The sequence below is a fragment of the Magnolia sinica genome, chromosome 1 (genome assembly GCF_029962835.1).
Source record: "Magnolia sinica isolate HGM2019 chromosome 1, MsV1, whole genome shotgun sequence".
NCBI lineage: Eukaryota > Viridiplantae > Streptophyta > Magnoliopsida > Magnoliales > Magnoliaceae > Magnolia > Magnolia sinica.
The window spans coordinates 134,843,461-134,853,744 of NC_080573.1; the positions used below are offsets into that span (position 1 = coordinate 134,843,461).

At 43.7% G+C, this 10,284-nt stretch overlaps 1 protein-coding gene across 2 annotated transcripts; it reads right to left on the reverse strand.

Annotated features, from left to right (window-relative positions):
* Positions 1–3,350: 3,350 nt before the first annotated feature.
* LOC131218929 (squamosa promoter-binding-like protein 14) lies at positions 3,351–10,057 on the reverse strand. 2 transcript variants are annotated; one of them, XM_058213813.1, is made up of 10 exons: positions 8,648–10,057; positions 8,008–8,201; positions 7,058–7,905; positions 6,850–6,963; positions 6,656–6,763; positions 6,454–6,571; positions 6,057–6,192; positions 5,832–5,973; positions 5,079–5,672; positions 3,351–4,791 (listed from the first exon to the last, which is right to left on the reverse strand). In XM_058213813.1, the coding sequence occupies exons 1-10, from the start codon at positions 9,262–9,264 to the stop codon at positions 4,360–4,362; spliced, it is 3,303 nt and encodes a 1,100-aa protein (XP_058069796.1). In that variant the 5' UTR covers positions 9,265–10,057; the 3' UTR covers positions 3,351–4,359. The 2 variants fall into 2 exon arrangements, with proteins under 2 accessions (XP_058069796.1, XP_058069804.1); XM_058213821.1 differs by having other exon boundaries at positions 6,850–6,924; positions 8,648–10,056.
* Between the last annotated feature and the right edge of the window lie 227 nt (positions 10,058–10,284).

Consider the following 10,284-nt stretch of genomic DNA (forward strand, 5'->3'; position numbering starts at 1 on the left):
ACCGGTTGGGGCATGAACAATCAGAGTTTTGAATAGAGCTAGCCCAAAATATATGTCCCATCCCAAAATATTCCACGCACGAAGAGATCCGGGCGGGCCTCGCAATGGATGTCCCAATTCAAAAATCCCCAGCACCGAAAGATTCTGGAAATGGAATATTTCCCTTTTTTTGGTGAGTGGTTGAAGACATATTTCTTAAAAGTTTGAAATTTATTAGAGAATAGATATTTAGTGCATGGCCAGCATGGCACGGTGCATTTATCAATGTCATGGATCACGACATAATGACCTCACTTGTTAGATACAAAACAAATCACAATTTAGCAAGACCAAGCTCAGAAGAAAGTATTTAGCTAAACAAAATACAGACTTGAACCCTGTTTGGCAGATGCCCAAAACAAAGTTCATCTCATTTTAGTCAATATCTTTTTGGAATTGATTGAAAACAATCTCGATAACCAATCAACAATAATAATCTCTAATACATAAATATAATTAACTAAAATGAAATTAATACTCCACAAGACAGGCCCTTGGAAATATGCAATGCACCGTGGATGGTTGCCAAGCAAATTCAGAAGGAATCTTTAATAATAATCTCTCTTCAATTTTATAAACACCAGGGTGGAACGCACCCCCCACGAAATTTGGACGAGTTTAATGGTGGGACTTCTCTCATCTCAACTGTTTTTCATGTTGTAACTTGCCTGAGTGTTGAGATGGCCTGATTTTTTAGCACTAGTACAAACACATGGTGATGCACCTGATGGACGGGGTAGATCTCATCCACATGAAGGCATTCCATCCGGCTCAGCGGAAGTAACGGCTGCCGTGTCCGCAACGAAGGTCAGGCAAGTGTTTTCGATTGCACAAGCTGCATATACGTCAGTGATCCCAAATCAGATTGATTAGAGAATCCCAACTTCCGATTGTTGGAAGTTTTCTTGTTGAGGTTATACAATTCTTACCACTTGAGGTGCATGCGAGTACATGTACAACGATATCACGGCCTGCACGACCCAGAGTATCATGTCAACGGGGAGCAAAGAGGTGTGCTCACCAAGTTTTGTGGCCCCACCATGAGGTATGTGCTGTATCCACACCGTCCATCCATTTGGAGAGATCATTTTAGGGCACGAACCAAAGAATGAGGCAGATCCAAAGCTTAAGTGGACCCAGCACAGAAAAGTGGGGATTGAACACCTACCATTAAAACCCTCTCAGGGGCCTAGAAGTTTTGGATTAAGCTGATATTTGTGTTTTCCCTTCGCCCATGTCTGTGCTCGGGAAGGCTTCAACGGTGTGCATGTCCCCACCGATGTCTATGGTGGAGTCGGCCTCGGATTGGATATTGACAAGGTCAGTAGTCAAATCGCCACACCAAGCTCTGTAGACCCCACCATGATGCATGTGTTGTATCCATCCCGTCCAACCATTTTTAGAGATCGTGTTATGTCATTACAAAGAGAATGAGATAGATCTAAAGTTCAAGTGGACCCTACCATGGAAAATAGTGGGGACAATGACATCCACCGTTCAAAACTTCTCAGGGGCCACAGTAGTTTCCGATGAAGCTGATATTTTTGTTTGCACTTCATCTATCTCTATGTTAACTTATAAATAGGATGGATCTCAAAAATACATCACCGTGGGCCCTATAAATGTTTCAATGGTAGGTGTGACGGCACCCACGGTTTTCTGTGATGGATCCACTTGACGTTTAGATCTATCTCATTTTCTTTGTAATGCCATAAAACGATCTCTACAAATAGTTGGTTGGTATGGATACAACACATGCATCATGGTGGAGTCCACAGAGCTTACTGACGTAACTTGAGTAGCGATTTAGCTACTTACCTTGTCAGTATCCAATCCGCGCCCGGTGGAGTCGTCTTGAGCTTTGGACATTCTTTGGCTCGTGCGCTAAAATGATCTCTCAATGGACGGACGGTGCCGATACAACACATACTAGGGCCCACAGAACTTGGTGACGTCACTCCGGTAGGTATTTTCGCTACTGGCGCCATCAGTAGCTAATCGGCGTCCGTGTTCCAGTGGTATCGAGCAGAGGAAGCGGATTGGCTGGTGTGCCTCACACCAGGTATATAGCTGCTGCATTGACACCAGTAAGTTCAGTGAATCTGATCATGGGCCATGTGTTATATCCAAACCGTCAAACCGTCCATCCATTTGGCAAGCTCATCTTAAGGCTTGAGGCGAAAAATAAGATAAATATAAATATCAATTAGACCACACTGCAAAAACAAGTGGGGCATTGAACGTCTACCATTGAAACCCTTTTTGGGGTTACAGAAGTTTTGGATCAATATGAAATTTGGTTTTTCTCTTCATTCAGGTATTTGTGACCTTATGAACATATTGGATGTAAAGTAAAAGTTACGATGGGCGCTACAAACTGTTTAACGGTGAAAATCATTATATCCACGGCTATCTGTGGTGTGGTCCAGATAATCTCTTGATATGATTCATCTTTTGGATAATGCTCTAAAATGATCTCTAAAAATAGATGAACGGTGTAGATATAATAAATACATCACGGTGGGGTCCATGTAACTTTGATCTCCTTTGAACCGTTCGTACAACTCAGAGCTCGAGGAGCGTCCGTGCTCGTCTTCGCACGACACGTACCTACAGCAGCTATATAGCTGGTGTGAGGCACATCAGCCAATCCGCTTCCTCGAGCAGCTGTGGGGCATGTGATGCATTTATTACATCCACCTTATCGCATCCTCTCAGTTTATCCTTACGTCGTGAAAATCAGCTAGATCCGAAGCTTGAGTGGACCACAGCACAGGGAACTAGATGGGAGGGGATGCTCACCCTTGGTTCTAACCGGAGCCCACCTGAGTTGCCGAACATCCTGATTTTGGCTCCCTTAATCCAGGAAAGATAAGCGTACGACCATCCTGGATTTCATATAAACAACAAGGTAGGCCCCCAGCGAAATCATGGGTAAGCGTCATATCTCGACCTGTGCCCTGCGTTCTGGCCCACCCGTTTGGGCTAATTTTTGGGCTTTATCGGTAAAATGAGGCATCATATCCATTAGACGGGTCTGATTTCCTGAATACATCATATTGACTCGACTCATTTCCGGTACCACCAGATCGCACCCTTTTTTGCATTCCCTGTTTCACCACGCTGTAACCCACCACCGACCTGACGCCAGCGAATATCCAGTAACTGAAAGCGACTACACAGATGCTGCTTGTGAGGCCCAAGAAAAGAAAGGTCCAAGAAGAGTATTAAAACAACAACGGTGGATTCCAACTCAGTGAAGAAAATAACAGCATCCTCTTCCACTTACGACCAGTAGCAGCTCTATCCAATAAGATCACAAGTAAAAGCATACTTATTTTATTGTTTCCCAATACCTTGAATAAATATTTAATATTTGCTCAACATGATCATATATAGTTTCAATTTTCCTATGTATTCTGATTTCCCAGTGACTGATACTGTCATGGTCAGTTTTGGTTTTTTTTTTTTTTTTTTTTTTCCAAGTTTGTAACCCTCTCTACCTGTCGTTGCCATGAATCCAAGTAACTTACAATTACCACTAGTAAACACCACTCCGTTACAAACAGAAACAGTAAATCTTCCTATCTTATCATACCCAACATTTGTCTATCCCTCTTTCTCATCTGGGTATTTTGAACCATGTTTTAACATTTTATTTCCCCTTTTTACATATCTGCTTCTCTGCTGCTTCTGTTTCTGTTTTCTTTCCACTAGTTATTGCATTTCAACCCCCTCAACTCTCTTGGGCCTCTCTTTTTCACAATGTATTACTGGGTGGCTTTTGATTCTCTTCTTCCTCTTAAAAAATCTCAACCACAGCCGCCCTAAGAAAGTATGTCCTTCCTACAAATGCTAGTGTGCGGGTCCCTGCATAGAAGTTCTATCCACTTCCTCGTGGTAGAAGCTGGCAAACATGTCGGCGATAGGGAATGTTGACCTGGTGGGCCACCATGTGCATAGGCCATGCTATAATAAGGGGATTGGACAGGTGCAACCATCATACCAGTGGCTTGTCGATGGAACAGCTAAAGCCGAGTTTGACGTTCAACCAGCATATGTCATTACTGGATGGTCAGACTTCAGGTGTGTCCAATCACTCTGATTCTTGGCCTATAGTCCATCAACATGGTGGTGCACCAAATGAACACTTGGTGATCACTGGACATGTTTGCCACACATTTAAGCAGTGACCCTCATATCGGCATTCCTCATTTTCCATATTCGGAAGCATTTTTTTACTGCGTAAACGCATATTAGAAGCAAACCCTCCCTGTCATCTGCATACCTTTTTTTATCTCTACTTCTTCCTTTCTTGTACTAGATCATGCCGTAATCTACGTTCTCCCATTTGAAGGGGGCAATAGAACCAATATCTGGAGAGCCCCGGAGGAACAAACAGACACAAACACAGACAGCAGCAATTGCCAGCATTGCGCGGGCGTAGGGGCGGTGAAGCAACCCTTGCACACTAGGCACTAGCTTGGACTTCCGTGTAGCTGCAACTGCACACTGGGCACAAGCCCGCCCTCGCGTACCCTGAGGATTAAGTTTATCAGCATCTACCATCATCCACGACTGCTCCAAGGAGATATCCGCATTCGTGATGGGTATCGACACTTGACGGTTTCTCCTGTCAGCAACTTTCCTAGCCACCACCCTGTTGTAAGAATGGTTGTTCCTCATCAAGGCATATGCATGCGGAGAATGCCCACTTACATCCAACAGAGAACTCCAGCACTTCAACCCAACCTATGACGATTTCAGAAAACAAGCACATCATCGAGTGAAAATTCATCCAACATATGTTACCAATTCCAAACAACAGAGGTTGATCAAGAAACTGCAACTGGTATCAAATTTAAAATATCTAAGCCATTTTATGGCAGACATCCCTTGCAAACCACAGGTTCCTGAAGGGATAAAGCCACTAAAAAAGATTCAAACGAACAGGCCATGGGAGAGATTCAAGCAAGCATTTCAGACCATCAAAACCATGCCTGAAGCAAGTTGTAAACAAGATGAAGTTAAAGAAGTACCTCTTGTGGGTCATTTGTCAGCGCATCAACCATGTCCTCAGAGTCCTGAGTGCAAGCAGCCAAATGCAGCGGTGTGACACCACCTGGTCCTGCTACGTTTGGGGGGAAAAGGTACTTCTTTGAAGCATTGTTACTACCACTTACGAAGTAATGGAGGAGCAATTCGACCATTTCCCGACACTTCCTCTTCACAGCCCTGTTCAAGAGTTGGATTTCTGAAAGTGCTTCCAGTGATTCCCCAGATAGCCCATCTCTTCCGGAGTTGCCTTCTATGAATAGGTCCAAAAGTGTTTTAACCACAGCAGACCAGTCCCGTTCTACCGAAAATGCAAAGAGTAATTTGAATCGAGCAGGAGAAAAAGCACTACTGGCAGAGGTGCCCTTTCTTTGGAACAGCCACCCAAGTTCATTTAGGAAGTGTAGAAGGTCCTCCCTTGACCTCGGCCGCCCAAAATCTCGAATCGGGTCCTCCAAAGTGACATCTGTCCTCCTTGCATCTTCTTCAAACTCAGATTCAAGGATCCTCAATTCTCGACATATAGCAGCATCTGCAAGTATAACAGGAAAGCTGTTGCCTTTGAACCCATTCTCCACCTACACAGAGATTTCGAAGAAGGGAAGATTATCAAAGGAAGAAAGCCTAAAATTGGTGAGTAAGTATCATCAATTCATGATTTAGTCATGTGAAAAAGACATGGGTTATGATAGTCTTTCTTTTGCCTGTTATTGACCAATCCGGTTTGAATTGATTACCTCTATGAAACAGCGACCCAAGACATTGGGAGCTCCACCTGGGAAGCTAAAATTCTCCACGCTAGAGTCATCATAAATGGTGCCCGAATAAGATCCTGAAACTTCCTTTGACACATATCCCCCCCTATATGTGCAGTGAATTCTGCATACAGTAAAAGTACGCTGGTTAGAGGAAAACATTCTTCATGTCATATAATATTCAGGAAACCATTATCCACTGCTTACTTGGTGCCGGGAACATTCAAATTGCGACCTCTCAAAATAAGAGATGTCTCCTTCCCAGCCTCGAATGCCAGAGGTGATACAGAGACCAGTTCAGGAGCACTCCATGTTCTCCAAGATTTGCATAGACGGATCTTGCCTGAATGTTCATGATAAGCAGCATCAGAAATGTTTCAATTCCAGGAATCAGTCCCAATTTTGTAAATTTCTGATTTCTTGTCTAAGACCTTCCCATTCAATTTTCTGTGAATGGTTATTTTGCCTATTAATGAACCTGGTGTAGCACTACTGTAATGAGAATGAGCCTTGCAGAAGTAATGAATCAGAAAGAAAAGAGATCAATTATAAAATCCACTAAATTTGTAGAAATCAAATAGCAAGGGCTATAGTAAATGCTCACCATCTTTATGAGATGCCAGCTGCCTGTCGGTATGGACCAAAAACCTCCCAGTTCTCCAGAAATCCAAATCAGAACCCTGAAGGAGTGTGCTCACACACCGAATGAGATCTTCTTGTAGCTGCAAATCCAATGCACAACTTGTAATTAGCTGGAAAAGCTACCATGAAAATGCCCTTCTATGTTAAACAAAAATTGCACTCACCTCCTCCCAGGCAATAGAAGGCATAGATACATAGACTGACAAAACCACGCATCCTGGCCTAATATAGCTCTCCATTTCTGATGGACTGTTAGAGAGCCAACTTAAGATCTGAAATGCAAAATTCACAAGCAATTTTTAAGTATCTGGGCAGATGCATATTACTCAATTACCAATTCATGCCCTGCTCCTCTTACCTGAGCTCGGAGTGTCCCTGGAAAGCTACTAGGGTCCTTGTCAAAAAGTTTGAAAATAATTCTCCCAGTCCGATCCTGCATAGGGCAGCGTGTAACTGTGTTTAATTCCCATAACTGCAGCACAGTTGCCCATGATTGGAACTCAAAAAGAAGGTGAGACAAAAAGCCTTTACGAGAGGCCAATCAGGTAACAGAAGAGCATCATTACCTGCGCATCAGAATTCGAACTAGAAGGCGAGTAATCTGAGCCAGATGAAGATGTGTAGCCTGCTTGAAATGGTACAACCGAAACTCCATTATTACCAACCATTCCATTAGACCCTTTAAAGAGTTCCAGAGCCGAGCTCCAGTCGTTACTCGTGCTAGCCTCGATTGCCACATTGTCTTCTCTGCAAACTGACATCCTCTCGTGTTTCATAATTTCCTTTGCCGAATGCAGAGGGAACAGTTTCTGCACAAGAGGAGGAGATGATGGTGGAGACCTCTCTTCCATGGGATTACTGCTGTCTGAAGAGAAGTATTTTCTGGATGATCCTAAATTTGGTGAACTGCCATCCTCTGGAGATGAACTAAAGAGCTGCAATGATAAACTTGGTTGAGCATCTTGAACCAGGCACTCAGATAATTCCAGCGGAGATCGATAACTACTGTTACTTCTTTCCATTCCAACTGAAGGAAATACAGAACTTTCCTTCTTCTGTAAATTGAAACCAGCATCCTGCTCCAGGGAGTTTGCCTTGGTTTTATCATAGGAACTAATATCACTGCTTCCTTGAGACAGAATCGCAAGGACATTAGGAGAACATGCTGCCAATGCAGCAGAAAGAACGGCAAGCAAGTCCACGTTTGATGAAGCAGGCTGGTTTCTGTTCATACTGGATGGCTGTTCTGAAGAAGCTTGTGATGTCTGAGAGATATTCAGATCAAAACCTCCCAGCACAGGCAATTTTGCAGAGCCTGTAGACATGGGTAACGAGATTATCTTACTAAGAATCTGGATGACACGGTCTGCATCAGCAATTGATGGACCATTGGTAGTTTTATCCACATTATTTCCTGCAATTACAATTCTAACAGTTAAAATATAGATGATGATGATGATGATGATGATGATGGGAAGCTAATACATTCCCAAATACAACATAGAAACGTTCCTACCCTGCAGACGTGCTATAACGGTTAATAGATTGATGATATCCAGTTCTCCACTACCATTCCTCTCCTGGTTTCCAGGGACTAAAAGCCGGGAGGAAACATCCTCTGGTTGGGTTTTCCTCCGCCGCCGATTATGCCCGGCAAGCCTACGCCTACAGCTTCTCTTACCCTCATCAAACTCCGAAAGCAAGTGAAACCTGCAAAATGATAGTTAAGTACTAAATTCAGATCCAAACCTTCCAATTTCAGCCCCAAAACCCCCCACATAGCAGCAGCAGCAACAACAACAAAAGGGAGAAAAAAAAAAATCCTCATACCCGTAAACCCGTAAAGCTACAACTTAATACAAAAATAGAATTGCAACATAAACTACTTCATTTCCACTTTAAGGAACCAAAACGAAAAGGATCAAATTTACCCGTAAAGTGAGGGCACAAAAAATAATTTTAAAAGAAGAAAGCTGCTAAGAAGCAAAAAAAAAAATCAAAAGAAAAACATTGAATCCAAATTTAGAAACCAAATATAAAATAAATAAATAAATAAGGACTACAACCCCATCAATATGCTGAAGAAACCCAGGTAAATTCCCGTCCAAACATTCAAAAATACCCAAGCTGAGAATTAGTGGTTGAAAATGGTTTACCTGCTACACTGCTGGCAGAACCTTTGCAACTGCTGCCCCACAAGCGCTTTGGCCGTCTTGCTGTGGTGCTCGCACACCTTATGCCGTCGATGATAATCCTTCGAGCTTGATAGATCTGCCCTGCAATCATCCACCTGACACATCGGGTAGCTGCCGGTGCCACCCGGCGATCCAGAACAGACCCGCTTGTTTGGCCTCAAGACCGGCACTTCTGATGAAAAATACGTGCTTCCCCCGAGCTTCAAAGTAAGATTCTCCCCATTTTCGTCAGCCGAGCCCTTCCTCAGTGCCAAAGGCATTAGGGTTCCCTCCCCTTTTCTGTTCTCCTCTGCATCAACATCAACCACTTCCGCAGGCCCCAGACGGAGACCCTCAGCCACCTCACGAACAGGTTCCCCAACGAATGCAACGCTGTCCCAGTCCCATACCTTCGGGTCCCAATGATTCTTTGAGCTTTGATTTTGAAAACCGGAATTCAACCGCAGCTGCTGCTGAAAATTATCATTTTGCCACTGCAAATCGCGCTTCCGGGTCACAGGCGGCCTTTCGCAGAATCGACCAGGGAGTGCCTCATGAATGAAGGTCGGAGCGACTTGCGCACCCACCTCTCCTTCCATTCTTCACAGACCCTAGAAAGAGACGAGTCTCCCACTGTCCAAGAAAGAATCAGAAACAACCCCTCCAAATTCTGAAAAAACACGACGATTTTCCGAATTCCTCTGCGGATTTAGGGTTTCTAAAGAAGGCGAATAAAGAAACAGCCCCAAAATGCCGAGATTCCTTGAATTTTCTTCCGTTTGATAGACGCAGATAAAGACTGAGAGACAAACAGACAAAATTCACATATCTTTACACACATCTAGGGTTTCTCTCCATCCTTTTTTGCCACTGTAAAAGCCCAAATTCCCACAGAAACCGAAAACTACGAGAATCCAGCCTCCATCACCGACTCCGATGGAGAAAACTCCCCAATTCCTCTACCAGAAGCGGTTATTCGTCGATTTACAGCTGTTCCGTGGCAGAAACCGCCATGAGAAGTGAAATCTCAAGACCCATGGCTGGAAATCACCAGATCTGGAGCAGGAATATGGCGGGAAGCAGATCTGAGAGAATAAGGAAAGCGGTTTCTCTCTTTAAAAAAAAAAAAAACCTCAATGCATTTGGATTCCTCTTCTCCGTCTTCCTCTTCTACCTGGGTTTGGCAAAGTAGTAATTTTAGTGGGAGGGAGGGGCATTTTGTAGTGGCAGAGAGTAGTGGACAAAGCAAAGGAAGAATCGAGCACTCCCTCTTCAATTATTTGACGTTGATAAAAGCAAGGAATTTCCAGCTGAGATATCTCCCGTCCTTTCCTCTTCTGCTTTTTCATCTTCTCCATGCCCTTCTCGCTTCCCTCCTCCCTCGTGAAAACGGAGACCCTACTGCCATGGCCCACCTTCTTTACAAGTTGGGAAAAAAAATGGACGAAAATGACCCTGCCCTTCTCAAGACAGTTCGGCCCTTACTCTGGGACCCACCTTGATGCATGTTTTCTATATCCATGCCGTCCATCCGTTTCTCCGTATCATTTTACGGTATAGTCCTGAAAATGAAGCATATGCAAATCTGAAATGGACCATACCATAGGAAACAGTAGTTA

What these genes read in the sequence shown, in the direction of transcription:
- LOC131218929 (XM_058213813.1), bottom strand. Translation starts at nt 9,264, where the DNA reads ATGGAAGGAGAGGTGGGTGCGCAAGTCGCTCCGACCTTCATTCATGAG. An exon ending in CGTTATAGCACGTCTGCAGG is followed by an intron (nt 7,906 to 8,007) that starts GTAGGAACGTTT and finishes TTGTAATTGCAG; the next exon opens with GAAATAATGTGGATAAAACT. An exon ending in GCTGGCATCTCATAAAGATG is followed by an intron (nt 6,193 to 6,453) that starts GTGAGCATTTAC and finishes ATGAACATTCAG; the next exon opens with GCAAGATCCGTCTATGCAAA.